Genomic DNA, 24,076 nt, shown 5'->3' on the forward strand with positions numbered 1-24,076 from the left:
TTTGAAAAATAATATACGATTTTAAGAAATTACACAAATAATACAGCGTCGGCTTCCTGTAAGCCGATTGGAGCCAGTCGGCCAGCGGCTAGCCGAGTAGGGCCCAATCGGCTACCGGTAAGCCGATTAGTGGCTGGGCCACCCGACGCACGGGCAGTCGGCCAGGTTGCCTGCAGTCGGCCAAGGGGAGGCCGATAGGCTGGCCTATCGGCTTCAGGTAAGCCGATAAGTGGCTGGATGGTGGAGTGATGCGTGTGATGGATGGATGGCTGCGTGGGCATACGTGGCCTGATTGAAAAAGTATTATATATGTGCGAGTCCATGGGTTAGCCAGGCATACGGGTATTCGGGTACTCGCGTATGCATATGCAGCCGGCCGGTGTACACATATTCGATGTATTATATATATACACCACTACACCAGGTCCTGGACCACGTACAACCCGGCCAGGTCATGCGCGTATGCACTGGTTGTAGTGCTGTACCAAGTCATGATCCTGTGCTAGTACACACGTAAGTAGATTTTGTTTTTTGTTTTTGAGACACGCACGTACGTAGTTTTGTCATGCATCTGCACGTGCATGCATGGGCCATGCAATACTGGGGTCAATCAGCCCACCTACGCCCAAGCAGCACCCCATCCATCCAGCCACCGATAGGCCGGCCTATCGGCCTCCCCTTGGCCGACTGCAGGCAACCTAGCCGACTGGCCGTGCGTCGGGTGGCTCAGCCACTAATCGGCCTACCGGGGCCGATTGGGCCCTACTCGGCTAGCCACTGGCCGACTGGCTCCAATCGGCTTACAGGAAGCCGACGCTGTATTATTTGTGTAATTTCTTAAAATCGTATATTATTTTTCAAATTTTATAGAAAAAATGTATTATTTAAAAAAAATTAGCCGGATCAACAACAATAAGCTCAGCAAAATTGCTAAACATGTTAACAATCTGCCAGGAACATTTTATAGCAAAAGTAGAGCTCGATTGACTCAAGCTAGGGTGCTCCATAAATGCAAACAAAGACATGGATGGATAGAGCACCACAATATCTACAAAACATCCTTACTGATCATGCTCAAAAGAGGCATAGTCCCTGAAATCAGCAACGATAAGTAAGCTACTTTGCATGCTTATGCTAGCCACCACAAAGATCACAAAAATACATGGCATACACCCCTGTAAAGATGTCATGGCATACTATAAAACACATGTAAAGCTCAGGATCATAGCATGCACACATTAATCATGGCAAAAATGACAAATGAGCAAATGTTGAAACATATCTGAAACTAACATCACATAGCCCTCTTCCAACAGCATTTAGGGCATCAAAATGAACTCAAATGAAAATGATGCAATGAGATGAAATGGAGTACTCTTCGAGACGAACATTTCGATATGCTAGACGCATGAATCGAAGCAACGGTGATGAAGTTATGATGCGATGAAAAAATGCATAAAATTACTGGGATCTGGGGACTTAGAAGAATTTCGACCTCTCGGGGAAAATCAACCCGGGACGAGGAGAAGCGGGACGGCGCGGATCTGGATCGGGCGCGGCGCGTTTGGTTCAGGGAGTGGTGGATCTGATCCACTCCCCGGATCGGATCTGGCCGGAGCTCCGACGAGGGCGGGCTCGAACTCCGGTGACAAGGCGGCCCCGGCGACGAAGATCCGGCGAGCTGGGGCGCGGTGCCGTGGCGGCGGCCGGTGGAGGAGGGCGGTAGAGAAGCGGCGAGCTAGGCGGGGCGGCGCGGCTGCGCCGGCGAAGGGCGGCGCCGGCGAGAAGGGGCGGTGGCGCCGGACGGCGGCCGTGGCCGGCGAAGGCGACGGAGGGCAGCGCGGCCGCGGGCGGGCGCGTATGGCGGCGCTCGGCAGCGCGGGAGGCGAGGCGCGCTCAGGCCCGGGGCGGGCCAGCCGTGGGCTGCGGCGGGCCACAGCGGTGGGACGGCGGAGGAGGCGACGTGGCGGCACGGGATTCGCTGCGGCAGACGGTTGGACGTGTCCGGCCGCCGGGCGGACATGTCCGACGGCGTGGGGAGGGATCTGCTATGGTTTCGTCCGCGAAAATGGACGGGGAGGGCATATTTATAGGTAGAGGGAGTTAGGAGAGTCCAAATGAGGTGCGGTTTTCGGCCATGCGATCGTGATCGAACGACCTAGATGATGGAGGAGGTTTAGGTGGGTTTTGGGCCGCTTTGGAGGGGTGTTGGGCTGCAACACACACGAGGCCTTTTCGGTCTCTCGGTTAACCGTTGGAGTATCAAACGAGGTCCAAATGGCACGAAACTTGACAGGCGGTCTACTGGTAGTAAACCAAGGCCGCTTGGAAAGTCTCGCTCCAATCCGAGAACGTTTAACACCCGCACACGAAAAAAGGTAGAAAGGGACATCGGGTGACATAGGAGCGCCGGAATGCAAAACGGACAACGGGGAAAATGCTCGGATGCATGAGACAAACACGTATGCAAATGCAATGCACATGATGACATGATATGAGATGCATGACACGCAAGCAATGTCAAGGCAACAACAGCGAATACTGGAAGACACCTGGCACATCGGTCTCGAGGCGTTACACCCAATTATATACCAGAACAATGCCCGCATGCAGAGAACAACTCCAAGCACGTCCTAGTCGTCGGCCGGTGGGCTCCGGAAAGGAGCCCTTCCGAGCAAGAGTTGCAAAGCAAAGGGAGAGAGAAAGGCCAATGCATGCGGCGCCCGACGTTCAGCATAAAACATCAAATTTATAGGAAAACGCAACCACCTTAAGGAAAAGATCAAACAACTCACGCTGCATCCCTACTCATGACAATCCAATCAGGAAACCACGTCACACTGGGTCCGGCGGACACGTCGTTGGCCACCCGGCCTCTTGCTGTCGCAACCCCTAGTCGGATGGCCCTCAATGTCAAATGGCATGCCGTTGCAGCCCCTAGTCAGACATCCCAGTGCAACTACCTAGAACAAACCATCTCGAGCAAGGCACAACCGGACCGGGGAAAAGGACGCTGATAGCCTGGACCGAGCTCCCCCGGCACACGCAGAGCAACGCCCAAGATAGTGCATGCAGACATGACCAAAACCCACCACATGACGGTGGCACCAGTCCTCGCATGCCCGGTCCTAGCCGAGGCAAAGGACATTGACAGGAGGAACGCTCAGGGCAACACACGAGAAGGCCTACGCTGGTGCGACCGAAAACACCCCATGATGGTGGCCCGACCATGCCCACGGTCAACCCACCATGGACCCTGAGGCAAGCCGCCCGGGTGCGCATTGTTCAGGTAGTTCAGGCGGCACTGAGAGCCCTAGGGAGCCATTCACGGGAGGCTAGCACTAAACTGGTTGCTTGTCCATGAAAAAACGATGCAACTTTGGACATAACTAAAGATGAAATTTCAACTTTGAGGACTTCCAGCCAGTTAGCCTTGTCCATGGGATCATAAAAAAATTTACAAGGTGTTGGCTAACAGTTTGACGATGGAGCTCCCGTTTCTGGTGGGAAATCACCAGAGTGCGTTCATCAGAGGGCGCTTGATCCATGATAATTTCATGCTTGTGCAGTGTACAGCAAGAAAGTTAAGAGCACTCAAGGAACCCACAATGATGATGAAACTGGATATCACTAAAGCATTCGACTCCGTTCAATGGCCCTTTCTTTTGGAGGTACTTTGAGCAATGGGGTTCAGTGACAAGTGGAGAGAATGGATGTGTGGCTTACTGTCGACTTCATCAACACAGATTATGGTAAACGGCGTCCCAGGCAAGCCCATCTTGAATTGCGTGGGCCTCAGACAAGGCGATCCTATATCGCCAATGCTCTTTATACTAGTAGTGGAGCCGCTTCATAAGCCGTTTGGAATTGTTGCCTCGCACGGCATTCTAGCCCCTCTGTCAGGTACGGGCATTACCCAGCGACTGTCCATGTTTGCGGACGATGTGATGATTTTCTTGAAGCCTTGGGACAATGATCTTATTGCTTGCGATGCACTCTTGCGGTTGTTCGGCAATAGCTCCGGACTATGCGCCAATTTAGCCAAGAGTGCAGCCTTTCCTATCCGCTGCAGCCTGGAAATCATGCAGAGAGTTGGGGATATCATGGGCTGTCCAGTGGGAACGTTCCCGTGCAAATATCTTGGGTTGCCTCTCACCTTTCGGAAGCAAACAACAACCCAACTGCGAGGGCTTGTGGATCAGTTGGCCGGGTGCTTACCATGATGGAAAGTGGTGAACATGTCAAAGAGTGGAAGACTACTGCTAATTCAGTCTGTATTGTGTGCAATACCACTTCATGCAATGATGGCACTAGACATACCCATCAAGACGATCACTTAAACGGAGAAGATTTGCAGAGGGTTCCTTTGGTGCGCCAAAGAGCAAGCAAATGGAGGCAAGTGTATGGTGGCCTGGGATAGGGTGTGCTCGCCGAAGTGGGCTGGGGGCCTGGGCATTCCGAACCTGAGGTGGCTTAACTTGGCCATGCAAGCCCGATGGCCCTGGCTTCAGCGTGTGAATGGATCAAGGCCATGGGCACATCTGGATATTACCGTGCCAAATGAATCAAGGCTGCTCTTCAAGGCTGCGACGAAGACTATTGTAGGCAATGGAAACAAAGCATGGTTCTGGGAAGACAGGTGGATTCAGGGGGCAAGGGTGGAAGATATCGCCCCAAATCTGTACATGAAAGTGCCTCATAGTACTCGCTGCACGCGCACGGTTAGCCAAGGCCTGCAGAATGGCGCCTGGGCAGTTGATGTGGGGCCGGAGCTAAATGTGATCATGCTTCAGGAATATATGGCCCTTTGGGAGCTCCTTGCTGAGATGCAGCTTCAGCCGGAGGAGGAAGATGCCACATTCTGGACTTGGGAGACGAACGGATGCTTCTCCACAAGATCGGCATATGCGGCGAGGTTTTGGAGCAGGGAGGTCGTCCCCACTGTGGCATTCACCTGGAAGTCCAAGGCACCACTATGTTGCCGTTTCTTTGCGTGGACGGCTCTGCAAAACAGATGTTAGACATCCGATAGGCTAGCGCGTCGTGGACTGGAGCACCAAGAAGCATGCCCGGTTTGTGACCAAGAGGAAGAGGCCATCAACCACCTGCCCATTGGGTGTGTTTTCGCGAGACAAGTCTGGATGGGACTTTGCCTAGCTACGAATCGACTGGAGTGGATAACGAACGCGGATACAACGCTCGAGGAGTGGTGCAACACAAGGACGAACATGAGGTTGGGCGCCAAGGACACTCGGGCTTTGTTGATCCTTGGTATGTGGGAACTATGGAAGCACCGAAATGTCATAGTCTTCGATGGTGCCACACCTTCGAGCTCGCATGTGCTGCGTAGGATAGTTCTTGAGGGTAGAATCTGGAAAAGAGTGAAAATTTTTAAAGGGGATGTTGAGCCAATCTTTTTGGTGGTGGAAAGGTGGGCGAGTGAGATGAGTTAGTCCTAGGTTTGTAGTCTTTGTGTGGGTGGAGTTGAGGTTATGTAACATGTAATTTCCAACGTGGAGGGGCTCTATACCCTATCCTCTTCTTCAATATATATAATACGCACTCTTGCGTATTCGAGAGAAATTTCAACTTTGACTACGCACACCCTCTTTTAAAGAATATATAGCGTTCAGAACATGGCATGATTCAAACGTGAGCCCAACTTTGACTGTTTCATTTTACATGTTAGATCAAAAATCATAATTTCCAATATTATTTAGAACCTTATGGTACCATTCTCTCCTGATTTTTTGTAAAGACGACTTCTGATATGGTCCTAATCACATGTAGAAGCTTTACTGTTTGCCTCAAGTTTTAGTTAAGTTTAAACAACCCACCACTTTATTAAACTTAAACCACCCATCACTTACAGAGGTCTTACAGTTTAGCACTCATGGATCCTGATTCATCATGAGCACTCAGAACACAGTTATGCATATATCACCTATGTGAGAAAGTGTCAAGTCTCAAGTGTGCAGTCAAAAAACTAGCCAATCTAGTAAGCTCGTGAGAAACCTTATTTGCTTCTCTATTACAATGTTGAAACCCAGAAATATTAAAATCACAAGCAATAAAATAACAATAATCAAAAATGCCGCCGCCACTCGTACCAACCATCCTCTATTATTCATGGCATCAATGACCTCCAAATTATATCAAAATTGATGAAAGTCGATTACATCCCGTCCGTTGCGTCAAGGATAGACCGAATCTAAGCAGCAGAGCTTCCGTCGTGAGAACGGCCGCACACCAGTTGATTCTCCAAAGGCCTCCTGCAATGAATTTTTCTTTATCGCCCCTCAGGACCGCTCCAACCGTACCCTTAAGAAAATCATGATAAAAAAAAACATCAACATTAACCTTCACAAAGGCCATTGGGGAACGAATCCAACCACCCCTCCCCCCTAGCTTTATGGCACCGAAACAACAATTGTTTCATAGTATCTTCTAGGCAAGAGGAACAAGATGGACAAAAGGGCGAAACTTTCATGTGTCAATTGGCAAGTATAACACTACACGGTAGAGTGTCATCCAACGTCAGGCAGATAAAAAAATTAGCCTTTGCCAGACAAGATAATTTCTAAATAGTACGCCAAATGGGATTAACTCAGTTTCTCTTTACTGATGGAAACGATTGTACTTCCTCCGTCCGGAATTAGTTAACGCTCAAACTTAGTTAACGCTCAAACGGGTGTATTTAGCACTGAAATACATCTAGATACATTCTTTTGAGTGTCATCTAATTTCGGACAGAGGTAGCAGATATAAATCACCTAATGGTTGCTATACACCACCTGTTGTATGCTAGACAGCATATTGGTACCCAGTAAATATCCTAATAGCAAACCAACATTTGCCAACTGGTTAGGAGCACAAATTGCAGTATATCTACCATGAATCTGTTACTCTATTTGTACTTTTTAGTGAAAATTGATATCATTGTGATATGTTAACCGCTTAACCTTTGCTCAATTGATTTTTGTAAAGCCTGGCTTTGACAGATAACTGGTGGATTAATTTTACTCTCTAAGCTATTCATTACAAAGCTATTACTGTATGCCTTATATATTCATACTGCATGTACACATGAGAAATATTTCTTCTCAGATTTTTCTTTTGTCCTCTGTTACATGTGCCGCTTCCTAGTTCTTTTTTTTTTTGCTATTTGCTTATGTGGGATTTTCGATTGGCCACATAGTTTCTACCTTCTGGCCTCTGCTAAACCAGAGATCTATTTCGTTCCAGGACTTCAGAATCTGATTTCTTATTCAGTTAGTACTACACAAGTTGACTAAAGTATATGATGTTTACAAAACAATTTGACCACACAGAGCAGCTGATTCCATATTTTTCAGGGTATTCTTTAGGCATTTTAGGAAGGCATGGATCAAATACCTAATTCTCATATAATCCTTAGCAACATTCAACCGTAATGGTGTGCAGGCTTACAAATCTTGAACTGATACATGCAAATAGGCTGTAGAGTTTACACATTTTTTGGAGGGGCACATTCACAACATAAGTTGAAGTATGCTAGGAGTACTAATTGGAACATTGTGACAACTAGGAAGAGGAGAAAGAAACTCAGGATTCTCTATGTTCAAGCATGTGGAACATTATTATTGTTTATCTAAAGACATGAGGGAGCATTCTATACCAGTAACACCAATCAAAACCGCACAGGTGAATTGGCACTTGACATTTTCTAACATCTCACAAAATGACTTAAGGCGACAACGATTGTACCAACCATATTCTGTCCTTTTCCCATGGCAGAAAGTGTTGTCCAACTCAGCCTAAACATCAGAACCAATGCAGAGCAACAAGTGACGGGTGCATCATGAACGCTAATGTTAAACATCAAGTTTATCATTGTGCCTTTGATATCACCATAACACTGTTGTCTAAGTACTGCTTTACCTAGGCCCTGATCAACTAGGCTCCCTGCGGATGGGCTTGGAAGGGCCTGTCCTCCAAGTTGGCGGTGGTGCGTTTTGGTTGTAAGACAGTTGGTTTCGTTATGCAATTGGGGAAGTCATCCCTTTCATTGAAAAACTATTGTTTAAGTAGAAACTCCAGTACACCAAACCATTACTGTGCCATTTTCGATTCATCGAACTTATGATTGTTATCAATTCAATATAAAATACCATTTACCCTGTCATATAAATGACCTCCTGATTAAAGCTCCAAGAAAAGATTTATCCAACAAGACAAAAATAAATATGAACACATTCAAGCCAAATATATAAAATTTATATGCAGATGTATTAGTGAAGCACGGCCTGCCGCCGCGCACAAACCTGCTAGTTACCTTCAAGCCTTGTTTGGCTAATCCCCCCACCAAGTGAATTGGAGGGGAATTTTGACTGGCAAGGATTTAATCCCCCCAATCCCCTTCATCTCTAGACCCCATCAAACCGAACAGATAATCTGGTGGGTTTGTATACTTTGCCCATCGCACATTAGCATCAAGAATCTCACGTGTTATCTGCCAAAAAATGGAAGCACAGGTATAATAAGCTTCATGCAAAAGATATGACAGAAACTAATGGTCATGGGCTCACAGGAGAGAGGAGGCACCAAGATTACAGAGAAATGCTAATTGTAGAATTAGCAGGTGTACATGTCTGCACTTTCCAAGACTTGGCACACAATTGTAGAATCAGCAGGTGTACATGCAACAAAGATAACAGGTTCGTTTGGGCTAAAAACTCTGCCAGACCATGTATGTATAAATGGAACGAGTTGCTTATAATTAGTTTGACAGCGTCTTATTTAATTACTTGCACATGAATAGTTAAGGCAATATTAGACAAAGGAGCTATGTATAAATGACGACAACATAGGGGGGGGGGGGGGGGGGGAGATGCCCATAGTCAATAACCAAGTAAACTATTCCAGAATAAATAAAGATGTCTAAAAGAACTCTGCAGGAGCATGTGCATCAACAATCTTACAGAAAATATGATCCTCTAACCAAGGACGGATTGGGGGGCGGGGGGACCCAACCCTTTAACATGAAAGCCCACCTTGCATGGGCTCATGATCGGTTAATCCAAAGCCTGAACCTAACTAGATTTTACTAATATAAAATATGAATTATATGTCATAAAATTTTTACCATGGAAAACTTCGTACGAATACAAATAGTATACATTATGTAGCACATACCTCATATTTTGTTAGTCAAAGAAATGGTCAAACTTGCACCAAACAAGGGGGGCAAATAAACCCGGAGGGAGGAAGTATATTAGTACTCCCTCCGTCCGGGAAAAGTTGTCTCCATGGCATTTTTGCAGAAAACCCCTCCCCAAACTCCCGACACAACCCGCACTCCTCGTCTTCTCCAATCGACACACCCCGCCGCTCCGACACGGGCGCATCGACGCCGGAGCTCCCCTGCTCAGCTTCGCCGTGCTGCTCCCCTGCTCTCCCGCACGTCCTCCTCCGCCGCCGGGGATGCCTACGCCACCGCTCCCTCCTGCCTCGCGCAGCTCCCCTGGCCACCTTGCCTGCCTCCCAAATCTCCCCTCTTTCACCCCCAAAGTTGTTTCTTCTTCCTCCCGCTGCGTCTCCTGCTTGCGCGCTGCGGCGACACCTCCTCCTCGTTGCCCCCGACGCCGGAGGAGGCACGGGGAAAGCAGCAGTGTCTCGCGCTGCGCTTGCGCCACCTCGGGTGTGCGTGGGCCTACGCGCCGGTCGCCGCCTCAGCCGTGCGCCAGTCCGCAAAGGAGGAGGAAGGGGATTCCGTTCGCCGCCAAGGCGTACTGGGTATGCTCCTCGAGTCCCCGCTCTTCAGGCCCCTCCTCACCTCCCTCATCAAGAAGCAGAACAACATGACGCACGTCCTCTCCTCCCTTGTCAGCTTTCATTTTGTCTGAAATTATTTTGGCCAGCAACTCCGTGGTTTGCTTCTGTTGATTCTGGTCTTGTTATGTTGGGGGCGAGCAGATGCTGTAGCGCACAGGGATCCCCGACCGGCCCATGTTCTTCCCGGAGTACCCTCTCTCTGTACAAGCAAAAGCAGCTATGAGAAACTTTTCATTCAGTCAAGTTCTACTGATTTTTGGTCTTCTTGAATTTTGTATAGTTGAGATAGATGTTCTACTTCTTTCATTCAGTCAGGCTCTACTGAAACATTTTGCAGAAACAATGTACTGCTGAAACTGAAAAAAGGAACAGAAACATAAATGTTCTGCTGAAACTGAAAAAAGGAACAGAACCACACCTGAATAATTTGTACTCCTCCTTAATTCTTCAATAGATTTAAAAATGTTCAGACTTTGAATGTTCACTGAAATAGTAAATCTTGTCTTTCCTAAAAACTGAATTTGTATATTAAGTCTTTGCTAAAGAGAAATAGTAAATCTTATCATAACAAATGCTCATTCAGAAGTGTTCAGAAATCTTCAGTTTTTTATCCTGAAATGTTCAATTTTTTGCTCTCTAAATTGTGTGCCTTTATTGCTCATTCAGTGCTCAGTACAGTATTCAGTTTGAGTAAAATTCAGTTCGTGTGGTGAGTTGAAGAGCATTGCTCCCTGCCTTGCTATGCCTAGTTATGTTAACTACAGTATCATTGTCTACTTTGGGGTCTTTTTGTGGTGAAAGTATGGGTCTTTTTGTATGGTGGCAAGATGACTAGATGGATTCAAATAAATCTAGCTAATTCAAATAATTCCAAGTTAATAAAAATAAATCCAAATATTTATGTGTCAAGTTTGACATCAACTTGACTGAACATCAACTTGACAGATCAAAACCTGACAGAAATTGACAGGTTTTGGAAGAAAATGACAGGTTCTGAACATCAACTTGATTGAATAATATAGTGTCAATTCTGATTGTTAACAGCAGAATAATACAGTTAATAGCAGTGTAATGGAGTGAGAAATCTTACTGTAAATTCAGTTACTGTAGTTACTGAAACTTCACTGTAAACTTCCAGTACACAAAATTCAGTTATCTTTTTAGTAGGGAAATTTCTGTAACAAATTTCAGAAGCTTGTATTTTCACACAGATTGTGCTCTAGCTGATACATCTGCGTGTTCTAGCATTCCCCTGCCAATGCATACCGATATGAAATTTCCTTTTTGTTTAATTTGTTGAGCTATTGCTACTGCTTAATCAAACAATGCATACCAATCTGCTGCTGCTTATGTTTGGGACTTTGGGGTGCTGCATCGATGTGCATCAAACATGATTAAGTTTTTTTGCTGTGATAATCCAAAATGTTTCAGACTGCTAGATTGAGTGTCTAGTGATAATCCAAAATGCTTCAGACTGCATAAAATGCTTCTTTTGCTGTGATAATCCAAAATGCTTCCTTTGAGTACAGTAGCTGTCAAATTTAGCCTATCTTGAGCTTGGGCTTGAGAGCTTCTTTAGCAAGATCACTGAATGCAGTGTACTCTGCTGGAGCTTCTTTAGCCTATCTTGAGCTTGAGCTTGGGAGCTATCTTGAACTTGCGAGTATATTTGTACGTTTGCTCACAATGGTGTATTGAAAATTGCAAGTTATATAGTGTTAGTGTTTTGTAAATTCAGACTAGATTTGAGCAAGATAAACTTTACTGTTATGATTGATAAAGAAAACTTTAGTGTTATTTAGATTCAGAGCAAGTAAAGGAAAATTTAATAAAAGTTAGTCTTGAGGAATCTGGTGGAATCATATTACTTGTTTCCAAAATAAATTGATTGATTGTGCACTGAAAATTGATTGATTGTTTTAGCAAATTTAGATATGTTTATTTGTTGTTAGAAGAATCTTTGACTAGTTACAAGACATATTCCTGATCTGTTATTTTTTTAACTTTGCAAATAATCTATTTCATTCAAACTACAGCTGTGCAACAATGAAGCACATAATCTACTGCAGTTTGATCTACTGCAAATTACCGAATCAATTGACAGCTACTCCTGGTTATCAATTTGATCTTCATTTGCATAAACCTGGTTGGTGCTCGCACTATTTCCTGAAAATAGACCATTATTTACTGAAGATAAACCTGGTTGACCTTCATTTGCATAAACCTGGTTTGTGCTCGCACTATTTACTGAAATAAACCATATTTACTGAAGATAAACCTGGTTGATCTTCATTTTCATAAACCTGGTTGAGTATTACAGAGCAATTGACAGCAATTTGATCTGATTAGAATTCAGATAGCAAAAGTTAACTGAACTTCTTTATTTGTAACATTTATTCAGAGGACATGATCAATTGTGTTTCAAATTACAGAGCAAGCAAGGTCCGGCACTGGAGATGAAAAAGCAAGGAGCCTTGTACTTCTTTCTTCTCACCGACAGCAGCACGAGCAGGGGACCTCCGGCGACAGCACACGAGCAGGTGACCTTCGGGCGGCAACACGAGCAGGGGACCAGTAGCAACTTGCAGAGGAGCAGGGGAAAGAGCTCGAGCTTGAGGTCCAGGCGCGGCCGGAACTCGCGGTCGAGGCGCTCGACACCCAGGCGCGCGCAGGTCCTGGCCGGCGGCGGCGCAGATCCTGGTGGAGGGAGGGGATATCGGCCGCGCAGGTCTGGCGGCGGCGGCCCAGGTCCTGGGTGGCGGAGGAGCACGTCCTGCGCAGCGGCGGAGCAAGCAATTGGGTGGCCCAGGTCCTGGGCGGCGGAGGACCACATACTTGGCGGCGGCGGAGCAAGCAATTGGGCGGCGCAGGACCTGGGCGTCGGAGGAGCACGTCCTGGGCGGCGGCGGAGCAAGCAATTGGGCGGCGCAGGTCCTGGGAGGCGGAGGAGCAAGCCCTGGGCGGCGCCGGCGTAGGTCCCCGACGGCGACTTGCCCTGGCGACGCGCGCGGGCGACGGACAGAGGAAGAAGGAAGGAAACAGCGACCTGTTTGTAATAGATTTTAAGCTAAGAGGGCGTTTTTGCAAAATTCACAGTACACTAAGCTGTGGACAACTTTTTCCGGACGGAGGGAGTACTTCCTTTTTACGCTACGGCTAGCCCAGTTGTCTAGGAAGCGGTAGGCCGGTAGCCCATCTCAGAAGATAAGACAAGTTTACTTAGTCTTTCCTTTTTATCGCTACAACTAAAATGCAGTCACGATAAAAAAAACAGTGTTTCAACATTCGTGCGCTCATCCGCTCCAGCCCGTCGCCAAGCCTAGGGCAATCGAATTGTTCAAGCTCTCACCATGCCTTTTCTTTTCCATCTATTTTATTCACAACAGAGGATGATATGAGGTCCGGGGAACGGAGGAAGAATTGTGCTGCTGTGGCTTGAGATTTGGTGAAGGAAGTGCTTGGATCAATTGCTCCTGATGTGCCAGACTCAAAAGGACTTGGGATTTAAATCTTCTGTGGCCAGCTACTTGACAGTGCTAAAGTATTACAGTTTGTAGATTATCTAGTTTCTTCTCTCTCTTTTTATGATAAATCTAGTTTCTTCTCTTTGTGAATTGCTTTTCTTATTTATCAATATATAAGTCAAGTGTCATAGCCATTTGTGATGTATATTTAGTTGACTTGCGTATTTTGAGTTATAATTCCGCGCTCAACGTTGTTTCTCTTTTATTCCAAACTTCATCTAGGCTTTAATTTTCTTTCCATGGATGGTGAGCCTTCACCAGTTTGACCCCCTATGTCGGAATCCTGGCTCCATCCCTGGCTCTAACTCTAATTATTATTTCTATTTTCCAACATCTCCACCTGTATATATATATATATATTCCCTCCATCCCAAAATAAGTGTCGTGGTTTTAGTTCATTTTAGTTCAAATTTGAACCAAAACCATGACACTTATTTTTGGACGGAGGGAATATAACTTAATGAAAGAATACCCGTCCAATATAATACATAAGAATATGGTTCATGTGATTCAGAACCGCTAAATTCTTCGTCTATATCATGTGCTTAAAGTTAGACAAGCCATAACACTGAAACTGCCAAACTGGGAAGTGGAATAAAAATATATAAGTAGTGTGTGTGCTGAAACTGAAATATAGTAACTCCTATAGTCCTATTCACATAAGCATCATCCCTAGCCTACCCCACCTTGCGTGGGACAAAAGGCTTTCCTGTTGTTGTAAGCATCATCGGAAGTTTGCTACCTGCTACAATTGCAGTATACCTAAATGGCCTCATCAAGCTACCTGTAGAACTGGTAGTGTATCCTACTACTCCCTTCCGATTTGTTAGTCTCATCTCAAACTTTTTTATTTTCTGATTTGTCAGGCTTATTGCTTTGGAAATGGTCAAACATTAGCTAAGGCTATATTAATTAATTTCAAATTTTGCTTCTCAATGTGGAAATGGAATCAACCAATACATGAAGGGGAGAAAGTGGTTATGCATGTAGTATTAAGATTTTTTTTACCGGGCTTACCCCCTTCCCATTACAAGAAGGAAATACAACTGTTCCAGAAACATTCAGGAGGAGAGGAAAGAGAAGTAGCGAGTCCAACGCACTGCCAGGAAACCCACCACACTCGCTCGCCATCGAAACGAGTACTATGGTGCGAAAACCTGACAGCACCAGGCCCGTACATGCACATGTGCAAGCGGAGCCGCTGCACAGGGCCCCCAAAAATCTGGGGCCCCCAATTTTGTATAAGTACTGCATATATCAGTACTCATCAGGCGATTATAGCCTAAGGAAATCAGGGGATTAAAGACTGAAACATTAAACTGCAAAGAGGAAAAAAAAAGGCTGCCAACATCTCATATAGTAGATGCTAATGTTGATGGTAATGTTGACAACATTTATGTTGAGAATAAATGCGATAGACTTGTAGCTCAATGTTCTGAGAATTTTCTTTTGGTATGATTTAGTTCTTTGAGAAATTCGTACTATTAATAAAAAATATTTTTAATGGCCTAATTGATATTCTTATACATGGGTCCTAAATTGTGACTTCGCTCCGGGCCCCGAATTGCTGGGGTACGGCCCTGGACAGCACCAAAAGTATCTATCCCTATCACATACCCAGCAAATAGCGGAAATGTAGTATTAAGATGGTGCCAACTAGTGGTCAATTAGGTTCTCCTTGGTTGCTGGGCTTTCGTAGATGGGGCTAATAAACTGGAAGGCAGTATTTTGTTGCCACGATCTGGCTAGTGGTGTCCCGATGCTATGGAGGTGTGTTGAGTGAAGCACCTCTATGCACATGTCCAAGAAGGTCCTACCGGCCACAGCATGCATGAGGTGCCATGCTCTGCCCACCCAGGAAGGAGGTACTGCCCACGGGTTTCTAAAAATTGAGGCAGGACCTACCGATAGCCCTTAACGATACTATTTTATTCAGTGAGGTGTGTAGTGTGAAACAGACAATGTTTTGCGATGGTACTCAGTAAGTTAATTTTAGTGTGCTGGGGCAAATGCCACAGAAGTATAGTATGATGAAACCAGTTTTGCCTTGTTCACAGCAGGTGTTTTATCCCCAGCTTGACAAATGATACTATTACCTGATGAGAAGTGCATGAGCCGGTCGCCTCATTTGAATCAATGGTCTGCCGCTTCTGTTGGTAAGCATTAGGATAGCTGTTCGCTTTCTGCGGGGACAGCTGCAAAATAAACCTATAGTTAATCCTGTTTATGCAAAAAGAGGGCAAAATGGAAATAACAGCAACAGGTTGTACCAGTCGCTGCCGTTTCTGTTGGGAAATATTACTGTGCTTGTTCGAGTTTTGAAGGGGCAGCTGCACCACAACCTTATGGTTAATCATATTGTGCGAGAGAGGGAAAAATGGATATCGTATCAACAGGACAAAAGTGTCACAGCATATACCTGAAGCGAAAAATGTCCATGAAAATGGGCATTTTGCAAGCCAACCTGAGCTAGATCTAATGCGCAGTAGAGGTGAAAACCATTAGATTCAGGATGAGCAACTAATCACTGATCTAGATATAAAGCATGGTGTCATAACCAAAGTATGAACCACAACTCAGGGCAAAATTAGTAGATGGCTGACAACAGATTGATCATAGGGCATCCTTGGTTTGCAGCCGAAAATTGTCTTGCCAATGTTTTGGCAAGCCAACATTTGGGAATGTCCAAACTTCCCAGAGATTGGCAACTATCATCGAGATTGGCAAAACAAGGTAGACAACTACTCCCTCCGTCCCATAATATAAGAACGTTTTTGACACTACACTAGTGTCAAAAACGCTCTTATATTATGGGACGGAGGGAGTAATTGATAGCAAATACTTTGTCTTTGCCCACATGTTGGCAAGCTAAATTTTGGCATCAAACCAAGCATGTTCATACTGATTTAAGTAAGATATCATTTTAGACCATCACATTTTAAGCAATTTGAAGAATGTCAGCACAAAGAAAGTCTATCATTATTTAAGCCTTAAGTATTACTGTCGGAAGATGCCCTTAAGTGAAGGAAAACAGCCTAATCCATACAGATTACCATTGCATCCAGTGATCTAGCATGGGCTAAACGAAATGAGAACCATACAGAACTGAAACTAAATGTACCCAAACCACATCTGTTGACACACAAATAGTCCTAAAAATGACACAATAAGATTCTTAAGTTTCATATCATAAAATAAAATAAAATAAAAAATATTCATAGTTACCTGATTCATTATTCAGATATTTGTTCAGCGCACAAGGAATGTAGGTGGGATTACGATTACGATCTGATGATCTCTTGGCATTAAATGGCACTGGCTCTCCCACTCTCTTGGTCCTCATGTCAACAGTGAGAATCCATGCATCATGATCCCGATGATTTTTCTTGGACATGAGACAAACAATGCCATCACCACACGCGGTTGGGTAACATGTTTTCAGGGTTTTCAATGGCAATTTTGCAGCACCATGGCAGCCGGAATCTGGATGAGGCAAGGACACATTTCCAAGTTCATCTAGATGAACCACACTGTCCTTGCACCAATAGTCCCAAAAGACCTCCCTAGACCATGTAATGAGCCTCCAACCAACAAACTCCTGTACTTCCTTCTCCTCAGTTGGATCAACCGCATCAAAATCAAATAATAGATCCTTGGTTGAGGCATCGGGAATGCTGGTTTTGATAGCATATAGATCTTCCAACTCGACACACCTGATTATCAAACCATCGGGGCAGGTGACATCGCGAATGGGGCGTGCCGGCAATCTGTTGTAGTTTACTCGGTTATTGGGCAGAAGCTTGGGCAGTGGAACAAACCACGTTTTCACAAGTTCAGATAGCACATCGCAAAACAAAATACCCTTCCAGAGATCAACAAAGCCCAGCACCCCGCCTTGTAAAGCAATCACCTTGCTGGGGGAAACTGTTGCCCCTTTCTTGGTCAGCCAAGGAGGAAGATCCGGGAACAAGAGCTCCGTGGTCCAGGCACGCTGCTTGGATCTGAAGATATGGAGTTTGTACTGCAATATATCCCTTGTGAAAGCTGCCAAGACGAAGTCTGTGCCGCCGCCGTCAGGCAAGACGCCGATAAGGCATGGTTTGGTTGTCTCTCTATGTAGGTACCTGCTGATGTCGGGAAGCGCGTCAAGCGATGGCGGACGCCCGTTCCGCCCGGCCCTGTAGATGAAGTGCTCTGGCAACCAGGAAGTGGACAGGTGGAAGCTGAGGAGAGCAAGGTTCTCCGCCGAGCAAACGATCTTGGGCTCGGTGATGAAGGGGCTGGTCGGGAGGTCGAGGCAGCGGACGTAGAAGCGCGAGAGGCACGGGAGATCGGAGATAACGAAAGTCACGCGGATGGTTCCTGTCGCCTCCGAGAAGGCTTGCGCGGTGGTGTCGTTGTCGTCCACGTCCACGAAGCCATACCCACATGAGTCCAGGAGGACGCAGTCGGGACGGCTGGGGACGGAGGAGAGGGCCGGTGAACGGGTTCCCGCACGGCCGGACACGCCCGGAGGAGTGGGCCGGACGGCCGAAGAAGGAGCGGCGGCTGGATCCGGACAGCGTGTCTGGCACGGTGGTAGGGGGTGGGACTTGGGGATTATGGTTGCCGGAGGAGTGGGCCGGCTAAGCTCGGAAGGAGAGCGGCGGCTGGATATGGACATCGCGGCCGACATGATCGAGGGTTAGGGTTCTTCCCGGAGGAGATCAACCGGAACGTTGTTGGCCTCTTGGATCGATTCAGAGAACAGGTTGGGCACCTCCGCCGGACCCTGCGAACCGTCAAACTTGCTTCGCGCCTCATAATTTCGAGTTTGTAAAGTACAAGGCTCTGTTTAGTTTCAAATAAGTCACCAACTTATAAGTCGAAAAATGAAAAAAGTAATTTATTTTGCCAAACAGATCCAACTTATATGTCAGCCCAACTTATAAGTCATAAGTTGCCTCATCTCAACTTAAAACTTATAAGTCACCTCCTTTTACGTAAGTCCCATCACCTTTACATAAAAAAACAAAATGAAAATATGTGGTCAGGTGACTTATAAGTCAGGTGACAACCAAATAGGCGTGACTTATAAGTCACTGGTTTTAAGTCACCTGACTCATAGGCCTGTTTGATTCCAAATAAGTCACCAACTTATAAGTCCAAAAGTGCAAAAAGTGACTTATTTTACCAAACAGATCCAACTTATAAGTCACCCCAACTTATAAGTCATAAGTTGCTCCACCCCAACTTTAAACTTATAAGTCATCCCTTTTGTGTGGGTCTCACCACCTTTACATAAAAAACAAAGTGGAAAGGTGTGGTCAGGTGACTTATAAGTCAGATGACAACGAAACAGGCATGACTTATAAGTCACTGGTTTTAAGTCACCGCGTTGTATGTCACTTGATAAAACGGGTGTTGATGTGAAGGCCGGGGATTCTTGGGACTCGTATTTTTTCTAACATAGCACGATGTCATCTTCAGAAATTCAGGATAAATATGAGCACCCTGATTTAAACTTTGGTGGATTGGAGATATCACTGTTCCACCACAGGTTGGTTTTATGTATTTCTCTTTCTTAGTTATGTTTCTTTGTGCAAAGGCTAACGTTTTGTTGTCTTTTCAGTTTTGTCAGAGAATAAGATGTCTACATGGCTTGTACTATGATTTTTGTGATTTATAAATGAAACACGTATTACCAATTTGCCATGCAAAAAGAAGAAGTTCTCCTCCGAAAAACTTGGAGCCCTCAAAAGAGGCAACTAGGGCTTGAGGGTGGATCCTATGACGACGCACATCAATCTTCTTCGGTGGGGCGACGACGAGACTGGTCGGAGGATGGTGACGTCCACTGATAAAGGCAAGGAATAAGGGCCTTTGTCGCCGAGGGCAGCTAGGGCAAAGTTAGTGGAGGCCCTGGGAAAACTCGAGATCTCAAAAGAGGAGGTCACGCCACTGGTTCTTGATGATCATGAGGAGGAAGTGGGGAGAAGTGGATGCTGGCTGGAAAAGTCCTTCACCGAAATATCTTCCACATCCAAACCATCTCCAGCGCACTTCATCTGGCATGGGGTAACCCTAAAGGGTTGCTCTTCAGATCGATTGGGGAAAATATGTTTGTAGATGAGTTTGCTTCGCTGAGGGTAGTGTGTGGGAAGGAGCTCATTGGCATGTGAGTATAGAGCAAGAGTCACAATTGATACGGATAAACCCTTGAGGACATGGATCTTGATTGAATCAAAGAGGCGACAGTGCATGGACCCGTACGACTTACAATATGAAAATGTCCCTCATTTTTGTTTCTCGTGTGGGCGCACGATTAGGCCATTAAGATCTTTATTGCCCAATGTCGGGTGTTAGAGATGAACATGGCGACCTGCCATATGGGAAGGGATCACAGGCTCCTGAGGAGTGGAGCAAGACGACCTCAAGTGAGAGTTCGGCGAGAGAGCACTATGGCACACAAAATAATAAAGTTGAAACTCGCAATTCCACTTCAGCGGCTAACGGAGGAACTGAGGTAAAAGGTTAAAGCAAGAGCTAATCAAAACAAAAGAAAGGGAGGACTTTGATGTCTACTACACAACTTGTTCTTGTAGACCGCCTCCAAGTGCAGAGTTTTGTAGGACAGTAGCTATTTTCCCTCAAGTGGATGATCTAAGGTTTATCAAAACTGTGGGAGGCATAGGATGAAGATGGTCTCTCTCAAACAACCCTACACCCAAATAACAGAAAGTCTCTTGTGTCCCCAACACACTAAATACAATGGTAATTTGTATAGGTGCACTAGTTCAGCGAAGAGATGGTGATAAAAGTGTAGTAATTATAGTAGATATTGATTTTTGTAATAGAAACAATAAAAAACGACAAGGTAGCAAGTAACACAAGTGAGCACAAACGGTTTTGCAATGCTTGAAAATGAGGCCTAAGGTCCATACTTTCGCTAGTGCAATCTCTCAACAATGCTAATATAATTGGATCATATAACCATCATGTCGTGGGTTTAACATGGCAGATGCCCTAGTGAAAGGACTTAGGTGTGGAGCCATCACAACTAGGTTAGCTTAAAGGGGTTAATCGGGACAAAGGACACAGAGAGTTTATACTGGTTCGGCCCCTCGCAATGAGGTAAAGGCTTACTCCAGTTTGGGGTTGTATTGCTTGGGTTTCGATTACCAGGGAGCGAATACGCTTGACCTAGTTTTTGACTTGTTGTTTCTTGAGTTAACCCGCCGCCGGGTCACCCCTTTATATACATAGGTTGATGTCCGACGGCTTACAGAGTCCCGGCCGGCTCATACACAATGTGTACGACTCGGTGACTAACTAACCTTGCCTTACAATACAAGTTACACATATGGCGGTTCATCCTCTTGGGCCTCAAGTCGCCTCTGGGTCTTGGGCCGTCAATAGGCTTGCTTCATGACCCGCTATCTTCCTCTTTAAGTCGCCAGTGGTATGACCCGGCCCCTCCTGGGCGGGTCATACCTGGTAGTTATATCCCCAACATTAGGCCCCAGGTTGATTTGAACTTGTTCACATCAATCTTCAGTGCTTGACTTAGCAGAATCTCGCATTATCAATTTTCATGAACTTGATATAACCTGCCATGACGTCAGCTTACCGAATCTTGTTAACCCGCCATGACGTCATCTTGCATTAACTTCACACGAAGCCCAGAACATCTCAATAGGTCTTTATCTATAATGGACTTTCCGAAATTCGAGGCGCTCGTGCAGCCACATAATCACTTTTTGGCCTCCTCGATTCCCATGCATGCATGTTATCCCTCTCCTTATAAATAGGGACAAGGGTCCTTTTCATTTTTCCCCCTTGTCTCCTCATTTTCGTCTTCCTCCTCACGACTCCTCTGTAGAGCTCCGCCGCCGCCGACCTCCGTCCGCTGCACCAACTCAGGCCGCTGCATCAACCTGACTGGACCATAGAACGTCGGCACGCCACCGCTGTCCACCAGCATCCGTAAGTGCTCATCTTCCCATGCCTCAGATCTGCACTAGGGTTTGTTTAGTTCGTCGGTGTTCTTGCCGTTCTTTGTCATTCCTCCATAGCATGCTCATTTTAATCTGAAAATAGTGTTGAAGGCACGCGGAAGTTGTTTGACACCCCCTCTCAATCATAGGAATCGTCTTTCTTATACAGAAAAATCCTCAAGCAAACAAGTTCCTCCACTGTCACAGCCTTTAGGTTTAGACTTTCTTTTCTTTTTTGAACTGCGGCAGATCCAGAACCACATAACCAATCTGCAAAATATGTTTGTCCATCTTAGCAAAATTTTCACTGATAGATCTGAAGTACCATAACTGCCATGGCGGCTTATACCATAAACCGTGACTCGCCATATAACATTAGGCCCCATTGAGCTGCCAGTATGTGCTTCATGACTTATACAACCTGGCAATATTTTCTCCTTTCACAATGTCAAAAGCAAAATCCTTCACCTCAGGTTTAGAATTTACTTCAGTTTCTGAACAGCTGTAGATCCATATCCATTAGCCTTTCACGGCAGTTTAAACAATAATTTGTAACTCGCCAGGCGCCTGCCGGCTTAACTCCAAACTGCTTTTTAAATCACCAACTCAATGTTGATATAACCTAGCTATACCTTACCGGTTTAATCACATTCTAAATCGTCTTTTTTAGGCCATGCACCCCAATCATGACTAAGACAGTTACATCATGCGACTGGGTCCCTTCTATCTCATAGAAGAAATGCTTCACGAATATGTCAAAATCGGCTTCTTGCCAGCGAAAAATGTCATTCACTGGCGTGTTCCAAACCCGGATGAAATCAGACCTTGATGGCCCACAAGTATATGGGATAAATTGTAGCTCTTTTCAATAAGTAAGAGTGTCGAACCCAACGAGGAGCAGAAGGAAATTACAAGTGGTTTTCAGCAAGGTAATGTCTGCAAGTGCTGAAATTATAAGTAGCAGAGTAGTTTGATAGCAAGATAATTTGTAACGAGCAAGTAACGATAGTAGTAACAAAAGTGCAGCAAGGTAGCTGTAACGCCCCGAGACCGATGTGCCATGTGTCTTCCAGTTATTCGCTGTTGTTGCCTTGTCATTCGCTTGTGTGTTGCATCTTGCCATGTCATCATATGCATTGCATCATCATGTTTTCAAAACTCGCATCCGTCTCGGTCTCCCCGTTCCTTCCGTTGTCAGTTCGGAGCCCAGACACACTTGCACGCACCCGCGACACGTCCGAAATATTATTTTATAAGTGACCGGAAAATGTTCTCGGAATGGGATGAGAGTTGGTGTGTGGTCTTGTTATGTTGTAGGTAGGCCGCCTACCAAGTTTCATCACATTCGGAGCTCATTTGATAGCCCAACCGTTAAACTTATAGCGCCATTATAGTCGGGCGAACGTCGGACGTTTTCAGTCTCCGAAAACCCGTGCCGAGCTGCATATCTCCCCTCTCCTCTCAGCCCAAACCTCCTACACAGTCCACAAACCCCACCTAGTCCCCCTCCTCTGTCTGAAGCCGCACGATCATGATCGGGGGCTCCGAAACGCTCCAGAAACCCCTCCAAACCCTAATCCTAGCCTCCTAACCCAAGTGTCCCCGTCCACAAACGGCCACCGCGTCCCCGTCCACAAACTCCACCTAGCCCCCCTCCTTTGTCCGAAGCCGCACGATCATGATCGGGGGCTCCGAAACGCTCCAGAAACCCCTCCAAACCCTAATCATAGCCTCCTTTCCTATTTAAACCCCCTCCCCTTCCATTTTTGGCAGCCTCCTAACCCCCTTTTTGTTTTCCGCGCCGCCGCTCCCCTCCGTTTCCACACCAGCCACCGCGTCCCCGCCACTTGGCGCCGTCCGAGTGGTCGTGCCCCCACCCAGCGTCGCTCCTGCCCACTCAGAGGCCGCCATGTCGCCTCGCAGCCCCTCTCCACCGACGTGGCCCGCCGCAGCCCGCAACCGGCCTGTCCGGGCCGATCTAGGCCTGAGGTGCCAGTGTCGCGCCGCCACCGTTCGCCATCCTCCTGCCCCGAGCGGGATCGAGGAGATGAGCTCTAGATCGAGCTCTTGGAGCCGCCCGACCCCGTCCTCATCGGCGGCCTTGCCGGAGCCGCCACCGGAGGACACCCAGGCCGGACCCCGCCACCCTGTTCCTCTCCTCCTCCCTCTAATTCTCCCTCGTCTTCCTCTCTCAAAACCCCTCTCTCTCCTGCAGGAGCTCCGCCATGGCCGCCCGATGGAGCTCGCCGCCGTGCCTCCTCCGGCTAGATCTAGGCTGGAGCTGCCTGGATCCGCCGCCCCCGCATCCATCCGCGCGTGGGCCTCGGCCCACCGCTCGCGTTGAACGCAGTCTCCCAAGGCCCAACAGCCTCCAGCCGGGCCAAGGCCCGATGTGAGCAGCCCCTCCAGATCCCCTGCTCCTGTTGGGCCTTTGCATAGATTCAACCCATCATGTTTTTTCCTGTCCAGCGATTTTAGCATTTATCCTGAGATAACAGTTTTGCAGTTTAGCCCCTAAACTTCATGCATATAAGAACTCATTAACTGTGCATCATATTAAAATGTTTCATATATGAAAAATGCTTAGAATCTTGTCTAGTTTCTTAATATCCAACTTTGATGCATGTTTAAAAGGTTTAAAATGTTGTTTGTGTTTATTTTTCATAATGCCATGTTAAAAATGTTTTATTTCATAACTAAATAACCATAACTCCAAATTAAATAAACTGTATATGTAAATGGGGGTAGAAAAATGCCTAGTTT

The 24,076-nt window shown here is 46.2% G+C and overlaps 3 protein-coding genes across 13 annotated transcripts; 2 read left to right on the plus strand and 1 right to left on the minus strand.

Moving 5' to 3' along the window:
• The first annotated feature begins 4,403 nt into the window (after positions 1-4,403).
• Positions 4,404-5,021, plus strand: LOC147960093 (uncharacterized). Its single transcript, XM_087533135.1, has one exon. It carries the CDS (start codon positions 4,404-4,406, stop codon positions 5,019-5,021), a length of 618 nt encoding a protein of 205 aa, XP_087389261.1.
• A 950-nt stretch (positions 5,022-5,971) lies between these two features.
• Positions 5,972-18,137, minus strand: LOC125520073 (uncharacterized). 11 transcript variants are annotated; one of them, XR_007288411.2, is made up of 7 exons: positions 16,563-18,135; positions 15,757-15,812; positions 15,608-15,667; positions 15,434-15,532; positions 9,175-10,012; positions 8,315-8,491; positions 5,972-6,321 (listed from the first exon to the last, which is right to left on the minus strand). XR_007288411.2 is itself a non-coding variant. In XM_048684870.2 (5 exons), the coding sequence occupies exons 1-5, from the start codon at positions 18,010-18,012 to the stop codon at positions 8,381-8,383; spliced, it is 1,776 nt and encodes a 591-aa protein (XP_048540827.2). In that variant the 5' UTR covers positions 18,013-18,136; the 3' UTR covers positions 5,972-8,380. The 11 variants fall into 11 exon arrangements, 2 of the variants coding, with proteins under 2 accessions (XP_048540827.2, XP_087393187.1); XR_007288415.2 differs by having other exon boundaries at positions 8,584-10,012; XR_007288421.2 differs by lacking the exon at positions 9,175-10,012 and having other exon boundaries at positions 5,972-6,272; positions 16,563-18,136.
• Positions 9,288-9,884, plus strand: LOC147960094 (uncharacterized). Its single transcript, XM_087537063.1, has one exon. The coding sequence runs from the start codon at positions 9,288-9,290 to the stop codon at positions 9,882-9,884; it is 597 nt and encodes a 198-aa protein (XP_087393189.1).
• Positions 18,138-24,076: the final 5,939 nt, after the last annotated feature.

Source organism: Triticum urartu, chromosome 7A (assembly GCF_056163025.1).
Source record: "Triticum urartu cultivar PI428250 chromosome 7A, HENAU_Tu73, whole genome shotgun sequence".
NCBI classification, from domain to species: Eukaryota; Viridiplantae; Streptophyta; class Magnoliopsida; order Poales; family Poaceae; genus Triticum; species Triticum urartu.

Bases quoted from the DNA above. Each gene is read 5' to 3' on its own strand.
- LOC147960093 (XM_087533135.1), top strand. From the start codon at position 4,404: ATGGTGGCCTGGGATAGGGTGTGCTCGCCGAAGTGGGCTGGGGGCCTG.
- LOC147960094 (XM_087537063.1), top strand. From the start codon at position 9,288: ATGGCATTTTTGCAGAAAACCCCTCCCCAAACTCCCGACACAACCCGC.
- LOC125520073 (XM_087537061.1), bottom strand. From the start codon at position 18,012: ATGTCGGCCGCGATGTCCATATCCAGCCGCCGCTCTCCTTCCGAGCTT. The intron at 15,668-15,756 runs GTATATGCTGTG...GTTGTGGTGCAG, and splicing joins ATGGACATTTTTCGCTTCAG to CTGCCCCTTCAAAACTCGAA. The intron at 15,533-15,607 runs GTACAACCTGTT...TTTATTTTGCAG, and splicing joins AACAGAAACGGCAGCGACTG to CTGTCCCCGCAGAAAGCGAA.